Source organism: Xenopus laevis, chromosome 4L (genome assembly GCF_017654675.1).
Source record: "Xenopus laevis strain J_2021 chromosome 4L, Xenopus_laevis_v10.1, whole genome shotgun sequence".
NCBI classification, from domain to species: Eukaryota; Metazoa; Chordata; class Amphibia; order Anura; family Pipidae; genus Xenopus; species Xenopus laevis.
In genome coordinates, this window is record NC_054377.1 from 44,458,558 (window position 1) to 44,474,491 (window position 15,934).

General features: G+C 41.7%; 1 protein-coding gene across 3 annotated transcripts; it reads left to right on the forward strand.

Moving 5' to 3' along the window:
* The first annotated feature begins 1,819 nt into the window (after positions 1-1,819).
* fbxl8.L (F-box and leucine-rich repeat protein 8 L homeolog) lies at positions 1,820-14,859 on the forward strand. Of its 3 annotated transcripts, XM_018257864.2 has the most exons (4): positions 1,820-2,246; positions 2,995-3,069; positions 12,242-12,422; positions 13,811-14,859. In XM_018257864.2, exons 3-4 carry the CDS (start codon positions 12,271-12,273, stop codon positions 14,805-14,807), a joined length of 1,149 nt encoding a protein of 382 aa, XP_018113353.1. In that variant the 5' UTR covers positions 1,820-2,246; positions 2,995-3,069; positions 12,242-12,270; the 3' UTR covers positions 14,808-14,859. The 3 variants fall into 3 exon arrangements, with proteins under 3 accessions (XP_018113353.1, XP_041446086.1, XP_018113354.1); XM_041590152.1 differs by lacking the exon at positions 2,995-3,069; XM_018257865.2 differs by lacking the exon at positions 1,820-2,246 and having other exon boundaries at positions 2,735-3,069.
* The last annotated feature ends 1,075 nt before the right edge of the window (positions 14,860-15,934 follow it).

A 15,934-nucleotide genomic window follows, 5' to 3' on the forward strand; every position in this document is an offset into this window, starting at 1 on the left:
TACTTTTCATTACTCATCTTTCTATTCAGGCCTCTTCTATTCATATTCCAACCCATTTTTAAATCAGTGCATGGTTGCTTGGGTAATTTTGACCCTTACAGAGTGCTGACATTGCAAACTGAAGAGCTGCTGATTGCCTCACGAGGAAACTTCGGAAAACGAATTGCCATGTGTGATTAGCGCTGGCCTTTTTTTAATTTTAGCCGGCGTTTGGGGAGATTGGTCGCCGCAAAAACAAGGCGATTAGTTGCCAGGCGACCAAAACGCCCTGTGTGGCCTGACCCTTAAATGTAAACCATGTTGAAAGGATAAAGGACCCTTAATAACTTATTTAAAAGTTCACTTCCTGGAGAAGAAGGTATTGTTTAATCAACCGAGATTTATTAATTAAAGAAAAACAGTAAAAACTCCTCTCCACCGCTTACCCCAATATTAGTGTTTCTCACTGATCAACTGCTAGAAAGCAATACCAAAATTTCTCTCATGTTTAATATTATCCAATTCCCCCTGTGTGAGTTGGACTTGTTCATCTAATTGAGTTAGTTTTAGCTCCTCCTCTTTAGTAGGTTCATTGACTTAACGAGCATTCACTAAGGGGCAGATTCACTAAGGGTCGAATTTCGAAGTAAAAAATACTTCGAAATTCGACCCTCGAATTGAAATCCTTCGACTTCGAATATCGAAGTCGAAGGATTTCAATTCGAGGAAAAAAAAAGTTTAGCAAGCCTATGGGGACCTTCCCCATAGGCTAACATTGACTTCGGTAGGTTTTATCTGCCGAAGTAGGGGGTCGAAGTTTTTTTTAAAGGGAAAGTACTTCGACTATTGAATGGTCGAATAGTCGAACGATTTTTCGTTCGAATCGAAGGTCGTAGTCGAAGGTCGAAGTAGCCCATTCGATGGTCGAAGTACCCAAAAAATACTTCGAAATTCGAAGTATTTTTCATTCGAATCCTTCACTCGAGCTTAGTGAATCGGCCCCTAAGTGTAGCTTCCCATTTTTCTTTAAATGAGTCGCTAGGTGCCTCAAAAGAAGGGAAAACCTGTACTCTGAGGCCTCTGGTGATTAGCCCTTTAGAAAGATTTTTTCTAAAAAATTGTAAATTCCACCAGGACCTGCATTGTTTCATCATTTGCTGTCTGAACCTTTCTAAAACTATAGAGTGATCTGATTTATTTCCACTTTCACCAGCAGTTTCTGACTCAAATATTAAATCCAATTCTTTTAACCTTTCGGAATTTGCTTTCTAGCAGTTGATCAGTGAGCAACACTAATATTGGGGTAAGCGGTGGAGAGAAGGGGTTTTTACTATTTCTCTTTAATTATTAAATGTAAACCATGCCATAAAATACCCAGAAAATCCTGACCTTGTGGCGCTGATTGATGCAGCCTACTTTATGCAGTGCTGTATTTTTACATTTTTGATTTAAAAAGAAGCCAGTTCATTTAGAATATAAATAAAGTGCATAGTCGTAAGGGCACTTACTGACGAGCGGTTGTAGCTGCGCTCCCCTGCGTTCCGCTTTTCTGCATTCAGCCGCAGGGGAGCGCAGGAATAGACGCATTATGTTTTTTCCAATGGGGCTGTGCTCACGTGTAGGCGCCGAACGCAGGTTGAGACGCAACATGCTGCATTTTTCATGCATTCTGCGCCTACACGCGCCTGTGTGAGTACAGCCCCATTGGAAAAAACGTAATGCGTCTATTCCTGCGCTGCCCTGCGGCTGAAAGCAGAAAAACGGAGCTCAGGGGAGCGCAGCAACAACCGCTCGTCAGTAAGAGCCCTTAACAATGCCACCTTTACTGGCTGTTACTAAACAAAGTTACCAATATGGCAGCTCCCACTTATGTTAGCAGTTAACGTCCCTTCAAAGTGTTTTTAACTCACTAACCATTTGAGTTTGTATTGCACGCCAGATAACTTAAAAGAATTGAGCATGTGACAACTATATTATAGTCAAAAGAGCAGGCATCACGATTTAACCATAATACACAATTAGCCTCTATTTATGCCTGTTCTACTGCAACACGTACAGTGCAACCAAACACCTGACAACTGTGAGCAATGAAACATGATTACACAAAACAGTTACTTTATAGCAACAACTGTACTCGTCTACTTCCTACTGCAGACCTTTCCCACTACTGATTGGCTTTCAAAATCATCTGACTCCCAGTAGCCAACCCAGTTTTACAAGACAGAACAAGCCAGTGTTTTCGGAATAGGAGTGCTGTCTGTGCCGAGGTAAACCGGGTTACAGTGTGGAACTGAGGAATGTCTCCCTGATTTTACATAATATACATCATTTGTCAATCTGCAAGTTATGTGGGCTAAGTGTGCACAGGGTTCATTCATTTCCCAGTATAGTTTAGTTAGGAGATTTGGAGACATTGGGATCTTTAGGAACAAAGTTTTAAAGAATTAAAATAATTGATTTTAAAGGAAGAGTAATAAAAATATAATGCAGTGTTGCCCTGCGCTGGTAAAAGGCGAAAAGGCTCAGGTTACACAGCAGATAAGCTTGTAAGACAACATAATGGTGTTATCTGTAATTCACTATTTAACCTGTGCCATATAGCCGTTTTTTCAATTTCCGCCATTGCTACACAGCAGCTTATTTATATGAACTATAGTAGTGTTTCTGAAGCAAACAGATCAGCTTTACCAGTGCAGGGCAACAGTATATGATATTTTCATTACTTTAAAATACTTACATTTTTTGGTGTTACTGTTCTTTTAAGGACTTGTGTTAAGGGTAGCGTTATTATGTCAAACGGATATATAAAGCATTCATTCATACATGAAGGTTATCTCCAACCTGCTGTCATTGAGCTGCATCTCCTAAGCACCCAGCTAACGCACACCTGAAGCGAACAGGTTTTTACTTGTTTGTGGTCGTGCTGCTGTTTAGCTGGTTTTAGCTGCAGAGCAAAGTTTGCCCACTTCCATCCTTTGCATCCTTGTGTGGCATAATGCTTCATTTGTCTTTTAGCTGCTGCTAGCGCCAATATATCCGGTACCATCAAACCTGCGGAACTTGCAAATCCACTGACAAATGTAACAAAAGGTCAGATATGTATATACAATATATAACTAAAACCTTGACTATAAAGGTGTTAGGTGTTTAAAAATGTTTCATTTGTCGCTGTGATCATTGTCTAAACGATTGTCAGTAGCGCTGCCTATTTGTGCCTGCCACTTTAGCATCCCTGCTATTACATAGATCCAGAAAGCTCAGAATTATGAAATGGACACCTGCCATAGACATCATTTCATTCAAATCAGGGCCCCCCACATGAAAGTCTGCCTGCTGTGTCTGTTTACCATGTGTAAGGGTAGAGGCACACAATGGGCGAGGAGAGGCGACTAATCTCCCCAAAATGCCTTCCCGCTGGCTAGAATCTAAATCGCCAGCGGGATGGCACTTGGAGGCAGTTCGGGGAGATCAGTCGTCCGAAGAAGAGCCGATTTGTCGCTGGGCGACTAATCTCTCCGTCTCTGCCCTAAACTTTAAAAGGTTTAACTTTAAAACACTACAGAGGTTAACTGGCCCCTACATTGTTTAAACCTCAAATTCAGACTTTAATCCCCTGTGTGTTGTTCACACTTGTAAAACCTCTATTGTTCACACCCTAAAGCCCTGTACTGTTCACACCTGAGACCCAGACTGAAACTGGGTCATTGTTCACCAGTTCACACTTCATACAAAATGCTAATGGTTACATCTAACATGTTTCTAAACTGCAGGATTGTAGCAGTCATGATATTTTCTTTTTGCGTTGTGAAAATCCAATAAAATATTTGAACACCAAAATGCTAATGGGGCACCAACACAAGTACCTTGTACTTGTTCCAAACTAAGATATGATTAATCCCTATTGGAAACAAAACCAGCCTATTTGGTTTATTTAATGTTTACATGATTTTATAGTAGATATAAGGTATGAAGTCCCAAATTATGGAAAGATCCATTAATAGGAAAACCCCAGGTCTTGAGCATTCTGGATAACAGGTCTCATACTGTATTGAAGTTGTGCATTGGTCAGGGTCTCACTGGGTCCTCTATACTCCTGGGCTTTCCTCAAGCCACTAGCTTTACTGCCGCTATTTTTAAAATCCATTACATGAGTAAATTCTGCTAATTGACAAAATATGCTAATGTATTGTCTGCATACTTCTGTTGATCTTATTTTAAAGCATTGTGCATTTGCTGCTGACCTATGTTTATATCAAACAGTAGACAAAATACCACTCAACGGAATGACCTGTAGCTCCTTTAACTGTTTAACTGCTTCTTTAAGTAATTATCAGTGCTGTTCATAGTGACAAATATATGTACAGTAATTTAGATTCTAAGATGATTCTTAGATGTTCATAGTGACACATGTATGTAATTTATTTTAGAGATGATTCTTAAAATGAGATGAGATTCTTAAAAATATGTATATATATATATATATATATATATATATATATATATATATATATATATATTTTTTTTTTTTTTTTGGCTGTGATAGTTGTGTTTGCGCTCTCTCCCCAGAAAGTAGGACGCTGGTAGTGTACAAGTTTGCCACCCTCTAAATAACACATCCTTTTTACAACATTTTACAAAACTTGACAGGTTATGGAAAGCTTGAATACATTTCTGGGGGTTTTAGGGTCAGGTTTTATGTGTTATTACAGTTTTACTAATGAAGATGAATTGCCCTTTAAGCTGCAAGTCACGGTTTCCCCAAGAGACCCGCTTAACTTAAATAGTTACAATTGCTTCTTTGCTTATCTTAAATTGTTACAAATGTATCTAAGTGCACCTGCCATTCTCGGCTCTCTGCCAAAAACCTCAGTTTTAGAAACTTTGTATCTTTTTCTGGCAGTTCAGTGCAGGAGATCAAAGAGAAAGTCGGGACATTTCAGTAACAGTCCGGGACATTCAATGCAATGTTTAATTACTAATTAATATCTTATTCAGGTATTAATACAGTCAATTAATTATTAATTTATTATAACAGAAAAAGGAAATTAGTAAAAAGAGAGGAATTGTTTCATTACCTATTAACTCCATGGAAAATGGATTTCCCATGCTTTAGAGGTCTTGGGATAATAGATTCCATACCGGTTGTGTAAGCTCAAATAACATTTTCATTCAAACTCAAAGGCATAAACTGCATAATTGTTTTCTATAATTAGAAGAGTTTGAAACTGATTGGTTTCTTGAATATTCGCCAACCATGCTTGCCTTTCGATAGGTGAAAAATGAAAGGAAGTTATATTTAAAGGGGTAGTTCACCTTCACATAGATGCAGTTACCCTAGCAGATTAAGTCATTTTAAGAATATATGCAGTGCATATGTATTTAAAAATGTCTACTGTTTTTTAGATAAATACCTGAGCAGTCAGGATCTCTATGGCATGAGTTAATAGAGGTATGCACCTGGGAGGGGTTCACCGACACCATTTAATACAGGACTGCCCTATGTAGTGCTAAGTGTCTTATCTACAGATTTGCATATCTTTCCTCCTATTGCTTATCAATTTTACATTAAGTAACAGCTCCTCCTCGCTATAGATCAGGCTGGTGCTTCTGGCGCTATTTTCCCAGGAGTTTTTAGCTAGGTAAATTGAATTTATCTTGACAAATCACAATTCACTTTTTCTTTAAAAATGAAACTCTTTCGCTGTTTGAATGTGCGTGTTCATATAAGCTGTGTTAGTGGAGGAACTAGCCAGGAGGATAATGTCTTGTATGTAGCTTGCTGGGGGAGCATGGATGTAATAGTGAGCTGCTTACTTTTTATTTGTAAGACGGAGACTAAAGGAATTCTTCTGCTGTACATGCTGGGGAAGTACGTCCAAATTGTTTGTATAAGGGTAGGACTACATGGACATTTTCGGCGCGATCCGACGCGCTGCAACAAAACGGCGGCGTCAAATAGCATGGGACGGAAATAAGGTAAGTGAATGCATTATTACATGGTGTCGCATTGTTGATCTGACGCGACACGACTGTCGGATGCAGACGCTGCGTCGGCATCTGACAGTCGTGTCGCTTAGGAAAAATGCTGCGACTTCATCTGACATTTCCATTACCTTATTTCCGTTGCATACAATATGACGCTGGCGTTTTGTTGCAGCGAGTGGGATCGCGCCAAAAATGTCCATATAGTCCTACCCTAAAGGTCCCCATAGACGCAAAGATCTTTCGTTGATGAACGATCGATTTCAGTGCAATGCGTCAAATTATCGTGAAGTTAGTGGGAATCGAACGATTGTGCATCTTACGACATCTGTCAGAAAATTGATCGGCCAGGTTAAAAATAATTTATCGGTTCCAGTGCAATCTATCTATGTTTGCAGGGCCAAGCAGGCAGCTACCCTGAGTTTTCCTGGCAATATCGCATGAAGTGGTCTTTTTAGTTGATGGACAAATCGTACATTTAAACAATCGTTTCAAAATAATAGTGGTCTCACGATAACGAAAGATCTTTTAAAAATCACATACATCTATGGCCAGCTAAAGTGATGGACTTTGTTCAGACTTATCTTACAGCTGCTGGGCGAGGGAGTGTGTGCAATTTAACTCTTTGTATAATTGAGCACAGATGATTCAGTCCTGCTTGCTGGGCTTGGCAAGCAGGAGAAATTAACTCTTATATTACCATGTTGTTTGGGAGCAAGTTAAAAAGCTGCTATTATAAATTCAGAGATCCAACCAATCAGTTTACTAATTCTGATTAATAATAAGAGCAGAGTATGGGCAAAGCCGAGTTGGTGATGTCAATACAATCCCATGTGACCTGCACTGCTTGGGGAAAAAACCCTCCACCATCTGGAAAAAGTCCTGCAATGCCTCCCAGTAAAGTAAGCATATTTGGGTATGTTTGAAATAGAGAAATTCTTTCTACTTACCGTAATTTCTATTTCCAAGTCACCTTCCATGGCAGCATTCACCAATATGAGTATTCCCGCCCTACAGGCCACTGGACAGGAAAGGGTTAACCCCATTAGGCTATAACATCCGCCTACTACCATCCCCCATTGTCTACGTATCCAAGCACAAAAGGGAGGGGGATTGGTGAATGCTGCCATGGAAGGTGACTTGGAAATAGAAATTACGGTAAGTAGAAAGAATTTCTCTATTTCCCAAGCCACCCATGGCAGCACTTCACCAATATGAGAATTACCATAGCTTAACACAAGAAGGGAGGGACAGATGCTTAAATGTTTTTATTATGAATGTATCACAGCCTGTAAGACTTTCCTCCCAAATCTAGCTTCTTGGGACAACAAAATATTCAGTTTGTAATGCTTCACAAACGTATGTAAGGAAGTCCATCTTGCTGCCTTACAAATTGCCTCCGGCGGAGCCCTGGCTTCTGCCGCCCAGGAAGTAGCCAAAGCTCTGGTAGAGTGTGCCTTTAAGTCTCCAGGAACCTCTCTGCCTGCCTTGTGGTACGAAAACACAATACAACCCACAATCCAACGGCTAATCGTTGACTTTGAAGGAGCCATTCCTCTTCTCGGACCTCTTGGAATGACAAACAGTCTGTCGGTTTTCCTCCAAGAACTTGTCCTAGTTAGGTAATGAGATACTGCCCGAACTAGATCCAGGGTATGCCATTCACGTTCCCGTCTGTTTCCTGGATTCGGACAGAATGAAGGTAAAGTTATTTCTAAGTCTAGGTGAAACTGTAACATCACTTTCGGAAGAAACTGAAAAGCTGGCCTTAAAACCACTTTATCCGTAAAGATTACTGTATCAGGTTCTTTCGCTGACAAGGCTTGAATCTCTCCTATTCTGCACGCCGAAGTGATCGCTACCAGGAACAGCATTTTCATCGTAGCATGCCAATCTGAAGCGGTCTCAAGAGGTTCGAAAGGAGCCGCCATCAATACTTTCAACACTAAAGGTAAATCCCACGGAGGAACTCTTATCTTCCGAGAAGGTCTCACCCTCTTTACTGCATTAAAGAAGCGTATCACCAACTTCTCCTCGGCCCACGCCCTGCCAGTAAGAGCTGACAGAGCCGAGACTTGACCCCTCAAAGTACTCATACTCAGATTTCTCTGAAAACCTGAAAAGAGGAAGTCCACCAATGACACTGGAGAAGGGTTCCTAGGATCAAACCCCGAACTTTCTGCAAATTTCACAAAACAAGCCCATACTCGATAGTATTGGTTAGACGTGGACTTTTTCCTACATTTCAACAATAGATCCGTTAGTTCATTTTTGCATCCCGCCTCCGTGAGCCTCTGCCTCTCAACTTCCATGCCGTCAGAGACAGGCTGCCTACATCCTGGAAGGATATTGGACCCTGCATTAACAGGTCTTCTCGGACTGGTAACGTCATTGGTGGCTGCACTGCCATTTGCATAAGTAGGGGGAACCACGGGCGTCTTGGCCAAAATGGCATTACCGCAATTACCAAGGCCTCCTCTAGATCTATTTTTTTCAACACCCTCCAAATCATTGGAAAGGGAGGAAAGACATACCCGAATATCCCTCTCCAGTTCTGGAATAAAGCATCCACTACCCTGGTCTTTAGAGACGGGTATCTCGAAAAGAAAATTCTGCATTTGTGATTCTTGTCCGAGGCCATCAGATCGACTTCCGGTCTGCCCCACTCTTGTATTATATCCTGAAATACAGAGGGATTTAGACCCCATTCTCCTGGGTCTAGGACGTTTCGGCTCAGAAAATCGGCCTGCACATTCGCTTTTCCTGGCACATACAGAGCCGTGAGTCCCTCTAAGTTCACCTCTGCCCAAGACATCATTATTGCCAATTCTTTGAGTAATCGCCCACTCCTGGTTCCTCCTTGCTTTCGGACATATGCCACCGCCGTGGCGTTGTCCGACCGAACTTTTACCCACCTGTGGGCAATTTTTCCTGCGAAGGCTAGCAAAGCCATTCTTATGGCCCTTAACTCCAGAATATTGGAGGGAACCCGAGCCAAGTCCCACTGCCCTTGAGCAAACATGCCATCTAACATTGCGCCCCAGCCTGTCTGAGAGGCGTCCGTGGTTATAACCATGAAGTCGGGTTGTGCTAACGGCATCCCTTTTGACAAATTCTGCGGCCTTAACCACCACTCCAGACTTGCTTTTATATGATCTGGAACAAGAAGGGACTTCCCCATATTGAGAGGATTGCTCGCCCCTGACTTTAGAAAGAAAACTTGTAGAGGTCTCATGTGCCACCTTGCCCAACGCACCATCTGTATTGTTGAGAAGAGAAGACCGAGGAGGGATATGCATTCTCGGGCAGATACTTTTGACTTTTGTTTGAAGGATTCCACTCTGTCTATAATCTGCAAAATCTTTTGGTCCGGAAGAGACACCGTCTCTTGAATTGTATTCAACTCTGCGCCGAGAAACACCAAAACCTGTGTTGGCACTATGTGGCTCTTCTGCCAGTTTATTATCCAGCCGAAATCTTGTAGCACTTCGACTGTCTTGTCTCTGCTTTTCTTTGCTTCTTTTTCTGAATTGGCAACCAATAGGATATCGTCTAAATAATGGAAAGCCGATACTCCTTCCACTCTTAACAGGGCTATCACTGTTACTAGTACCTTTGTGAAAGTCCTCGGAGATGTAGAGAGGCCGAACGGTAGGCACGTGAACTGTACATGCTGTCCCTGGACTGCAAACCGTAAGAATTTCCTGTGGGACCTGTATATTGGCACATGGAAGTATGCGTCCTTGAGGTCTAACTTGACCATCCAAGCTTGTGGAGGCACCGCAGCAATTATGGAAGAGAGAGATTCCATCTTGAACTTCCTGCAATTTATGAACTGATTCAATGGACGTAAATCCAACACTGGTCTGAAATCTCCCGATGATTTCCTGACTAGGAAGAATCTTGAGTAAAACCCTTTCTGCTGCTGCAGATAAGGTACTGGTTCTACTGCTCCTATCTGTAGAAGCTGATCCACATATTCCCGAAAGATTTGACTTGCTCCTTGAACATTCGGGATTGAGGAAACACAAAACACATTGTGCTTTGGCATCTTTGAAAACTCCAATCGGTATCCTTCTTTTATAACTTCCAAAACCCAATGATCTCGAATTCTTTCGACCCAAACCTCACTGAAGAGTGCCAGTCGCGCTCCTACCTCGTAGGCTTGAGTCAGCCTCATCTCATTGGATTCTGTTCGAGGAAGTTCCGAAGGAGGTATTCTTTCTTGCCGCTTGCCGTGGCTCTCCTTTAGCACTCCTCCAAGATGTCTGTCTATGCTGTGATTTGCCAGGTCTATATTGCCTAGCACCTCGAAAGGATCTATTCCCCGGAGATTCTGACCTTTGTCCTTGTCGTCTAAACCTTTTCTCCTGTGGCAGGAACACACTTTTGACACCTGATGCCTTCTTTATTATAGAATCTAAGTTCTCTCCAAACAGTCTTCCACCTTCAAATGGGAGTTGACACAAATTTGTTTTAGAGGCAGAATCTGCAAACCAGGGTTTCAGCCACAGGGCCCTCCTAGATGCCACAGAGAGAGCCATGGACCTTGCTGCCAAATGAACTAGATCCAGTGAAGCTTCAGCAACAAAATCCATTGCCACCTTCAAATCAGACAACATTTCACGTAAAGTTGATCTTTTAACATTCGTAGTTACTGCTTCCTCCAAGTTACTGACCCATATTTTCATGGCCCTTGAAGTTGAGGTCAGTGCCACTGCTGACCTACAAGAAGCCCCAGCTGAGACAAAAGATTTTTTCAAGTCAAACTCCATTCGTTTCTCCATTGGATCTTTAAATGCGACTGCATCGTCCACTGGTAAAGTAGTCTTCCGAGCCAACCTAACTACTGCAGCATCCACTTTTGGTGGATTATCCCACAACTTTGCATGAATTTCGTCCACTGGATATTTCTTAGAAAACTTTCCTTGGATTACCACTCTCTTTTCTGTCTTCTTCCATTCTGAATTCATTAATTCTTTAATAGAATCGTGAACTGGAAATGTTGCCGCCCTCTTTTTCACTGACGGAAATAACTTATCAGCCGAAGAACTTTTTTGCTTTCTAGTTACTCCAGATGTCGATGCTTCTTGAACCCCCTGCACTACTGCTTGTTTAATTATAGAAACTAATGCATCCAACTGGGGAAGTGAAGTAGTCTGAGGATCCCCTGAAGAAGGTTGAGCATCAGTGGAGGACTGCTTTCTTGAATGAAGACTTTCAGCTTTAGACATTTCAGCAGACACAGAGAGGCTACAATAAAATATAATCATATTAGCCTCCTTACTCTCTTATTCAGGCAAAATAAACAACTTGCCTTATGCTTACCTAGAGACTTTAGGCTGAACCCCTTTCCCAGAGCCAGGTTGTTCCATACTGCAGGTTCCTGCTGGACAAGCAAAAAATCCTAATAAATCCTCTACTTCCCAATACAAACGCACCCCTAAGAGCATCAGCTTACTTTCATCCACTGCACCACGATCCGTTCGTTGCTGTGACGTCAAACTCAGGGCGCCATCAGATTTCCAGCGCTCCCTGCTTAAGAGCGCCGCACCCGGAAGTGACGTCACCCGTGAAACGCAAGGGCCTCCGCAGTGGAACGCAATAGCGCAAACTAACCCTGGCTCTGGGAGGGAGACTTCCGGCGCGCACTTCCGGTTACCACGTGTAACGCCTCTGCTACTCCGTGCGGCCAGGAAATCCAAGCGGTACTGTCTAGAAGCCGCCATAACTCACCCCTCTCACGGCCAGCTATGTTGTCGGCCTCTTTTAGGTGAAATACGTGACCCAGCCTTTTGGTCCTTCTCCGCAGCGATCCCCTCAGGGGAGCAATTTGGGAGGCATCAGGGGAGAAGAGAGGACCCCCCTGGACTCGGTAAGCACATCCATGGCCTGGACAGGAAAGAAGACAATGGGGGATGGTAGTAGGCGGATGTTATAGCCTAATGGGGTTAACCCTTTCCTGTCCAGTGGCCTGTAGGGCGGGAATACTCATATTGGTGAAGTGCTGCCATGGGTGGCCTGGGAAAAGGTGTCTTTAGCTTTATGGATACATATTCATACAGAAACCTTGTTAGTTATGCTTTGGGGAACATTATTAGTTGAAATATGGGTAGTGATCAGTGAAGGCGAACCACTCCTTTAATGGCTTATAATGACTAATGGCCAAAGTCTGTGCGTTTATATGGCAAAAGCAGTATTTCTCTCTTACCAATAAGATTAGGAGTTCCACTGTGCTCATTTTATGGTATTTTTAGCAATATTCCTTTGTCTCACACAGGGTAATCTTATACTGATAACGGAACAGCAATGTCCGACCTTTGGAAACATATGCCTCTAGAAATCCTTGCAACAATCTTTTATCACCTGTCTTTGAATGACAGATTTGTTGTATCACAAGTATGCCAGTACTGGGCAGTTGCAGTGGCATCAAGTCGTGTTTGGCACTACACAAAGATCAGGTAAATGATTGTTTATTAGACTGTTTGTTTCTCTATAAAAATGCAGATAAATACTATCATGAACTAAACTTCTAAGGGATAAACTGCAGTAAAAATCATTGATACCCTAAGCAAAATATTATGATATAAAACAATGGGTCTGTCTCACAGTACAGTAGTTACATCACACATTAACACACACAGATCATAGATGGCATCATGGTATATCTCAAGGTGGACATGGCATGGCAGGACCTACATCTTAATAATGGTCGATGCAGTGTAACCTTATTGTATATAACTGACACAAAGGCCCATCCTAACATTTAATAACAGGATAATTTAGCATGTCATAGTGGAATATCTCATGTCTCACCTTCAATACATAGCCAATATAGACTTTTTTTTGGGGGGGTGAATAAAGTGGACAGCATGGCCATGCCTTTATGTCAGTTTGCTAGATATATCTTAAGGTGGCCATACACGGAGAGATCCGCTCGTTGGCGATATCGCCAAACGAACGGATCTCTCCCCGATATGCCCACCTTGAGGTGGGCAATATCGGGCTGATCCGATTGTGGGCCCTAGGGCCCAACGATTGGATCCTGACGGTGTCTTTACGGGCGGTCAGACCGCATTAACGCACAGATGCGTCCGCGATCCGACGGGATTTTTAGTCCCATCCGATCGAGATCTGGCCAACTTTCGCCCAGATCTCGATCGGGGAAGCCCGTCCGGGGGCCCCATACACGGGCCAATAAGCTGCCGACTCGGTCTGTCTGCAGCTTTTATCGGCCGTGTATGGCCACCTATAGTTTACTTAAAGGATAAGTAAACCTTATAAATAAGTGAAGGTAATGATGAGGGTGCTAAGCACTTTTGTAATGTGTATTCATTATTTATTTATTTATTTTTAATTTCAAGATATTAAAGGATACATTACTGTTAATATGAATGAATTTTGTTACAACAGCACCACCTGCTGGTCAGTTTTCGACCACCAAGTAGTCAAGGAAGTTATCAAGAGAAAGAAAGAGGCTGTTCTGATTAGGGAAAAAACATCTCTCAAATCTTTCCTAAATAGAAGAACATCAGAGTAGCCTCTTTCTTTCTCCTGACAACTTCCTTGACAACTTGGTGGTCAGATTGGTAGACAAATGACCAGCAGGTGGCGCTGTTGTAACAAAATTTAATTCGTAGTAAGAGTACATGTATCCATAATATCTAGGAATTAAAAAAATAAATAAATAATGAATGTACTTTGAAAAAATTCTTAGAATAACACATCAATTTTACATTCACTTATGTTAAAGGTTTACTTATTCTTTAAGAAGCAAAACAATCAACATAGTTACATTTTTAGCTAACACAGAGATAAGAGTTGTCTTATCATGTTTCTCCCTTTACAGGTTGGTGTCTGACAAAGACTTGCTGATACTGGAAGGACTACTCCAATATTTAGATCAAATAAAACATCTGAAAGTTGTGTTTGACCAGTCTAAGGAGACAAACCGCATGACAGTTATACAGATTTTTGACTGTTTAAGTAAGGGGAGCTGCAGACTAGAGAAATTAAATATTGTTTGCTGTGGAGAAAACCCATTCTTTTATTCAGGGAAGGAGATCTTGAGGAGTATTACAAACTTGTGTGGAAAAGAGAGTCGGGTAGACCTGCATCATGTTGATCTGCGGAATGTTCCATTTACTCTCACTGATGATTTTGTTAGGCTCATTGCTGCTGGCAGCCCCAACTTGCAGAGCTTATATATTAACAATGGCACACTGGTTTGCAAAATCTCTACTAGTGCCATTAAAGAGGTGTTGGAGGTTTGTCCTAAATTATGTGCTCTTGGTGCCTTCTATTGTTCTTTGAATGAAGACATTTTTAGGGAAATAATGAAGCCTCACAGGTCCCCATTTCATTGCTTAGATCTCTTCTGTGAACGTATGGACAAGCATGTCTCTGCAATCTCTGATGAGGTTTGGAAAGACCTTCGCTGCCGACATCCATCTCTTCATGTGAATATGCTGTTTGATCACACTATCCCTGCCAGTATAATTCCACTTATTTTGAGACCAAGCATTCCTATATCCACATTGCAGCTCAATACATTTAATGAAATGATGAATGAAATTAGCTTTGTAAGCAGCCATTATTCACAGACTTTGCAGAAGTTTGTGATACAGACCACGTCATCTAGTGAACTCGACTCTGCTCTAATTGACCTGGCTGGGAAGTGTAGAAGACTTGAGGAGGTTCACTGCTACTGCGTGGTAAAACAGGAAGTTATCCAAGCTTTTCTAACTTGTTGTCCTCATTTGAAAAAATATACCCTAAAAGTCATCAAAGAGAAGCATCCTTGGAGGCCAACTTTCCGTGAATCTATTTGGCTCTGCAGTGTATAAAGGTTCACAGTTGCTAAATTTACAGGAATTATTAAATAAGAAATTATATTTATATACAGTCAGTATGCCTTAATTATATTTATATATTAATTTATGTGATGCCCTGTGTACTTCTATAGCAGATAGATTTAAAATTGACCTTTCTGGGATTGCATTTAGCACAGTACTTGGTGTATTGTTGTTTGCAGATAGGGGTGTAATACCTTTAGATTTGGTTAGGGATACTGTATATATGAATTCTAGTATTTTTGTTGTTTTTTTTTGTTCAGAAAGTTGAAATACTATAGATCACAAATGCATTATTGTAGTCCTTGGCTGCATCAAATCTACAAGACTGCAATCTGAGTCCCCTAGAGTTACCCCCATAGCTATTTTTGCTTTAAAGGAGAAGCAAAGTCTGTTTGCACTTGGGGTTGCCAAATGTTGGGCACCCCCAAGTAATTGTATTGATATTGACTTACTTGAAATCCTGGGCCGGTGCTCCTATTGGCAGAAAACTACACCAGCCCGGGGTTTTTCTAGCGAGCACCACGGAGAGATCTTCTTCTGGCTTCTTCTTTCTTCAAATTTCCCCAGGCAAACGCATGCTCAGTAGAATGAAATAGCCAACTTTTTAGTTAAATTTCGGCTTTTCGTTCTACTGCGTACTTGCAACCGGTGCGAAAAAAGAGGAAGTAGGAAGATCTCTCGGTGGTGCTCAGTGGTATAACCCCGGGCTGGTGCAGTTTTCTGCCGATAGGAGCACCGGCCTGGGGTTTCAGGTAAGTCAATACAATCACTTGGGGGGGGTGCCTAACATGTGGCACCCCCAAGTGCAAACAGACGTTACTTCTCCTTTAAGGATTACGAAATGTAGAAATCTGGCATCTTGGGGCTATTCTAATAGTGGGCATTGTGAAGAAGCTCAAAATCTCCCTCAAAGTAGCAAAATACTCAACTGAAGCTGACAGCATTTTTAGTCTTCTGTTGCTTGAGAAAACAAGAAAAGTAAGCGTTAAAAAGAGGATCAGGGCAGAAGAGAAATTGGCAGAGATAGATGGAGAAACAGTAGAATAAAAATGGGTCAACAAAAGCAAGTATATAAAAAACAGAAAGAGGAGGGCAACAATGAAGTGAGCAGAAGAGGA

Bases quoted from the DNA above. Each gene is read 5' to 3' on its own strand.
- fbxl8.L (XM_018257864.2), top strand. From the start codon at position 12,271: ATGTCCGACCTTTGGAAACATATGCCTCTAGAAATCCTTGCAACAATC. The intron at 12,423-13,810 runs GTAAATGATTGT...CTCCCTTTACAG, and splicing joins TGGCACTACACAAAGATCAG to GTTGGTGTCTGACAAAGACT.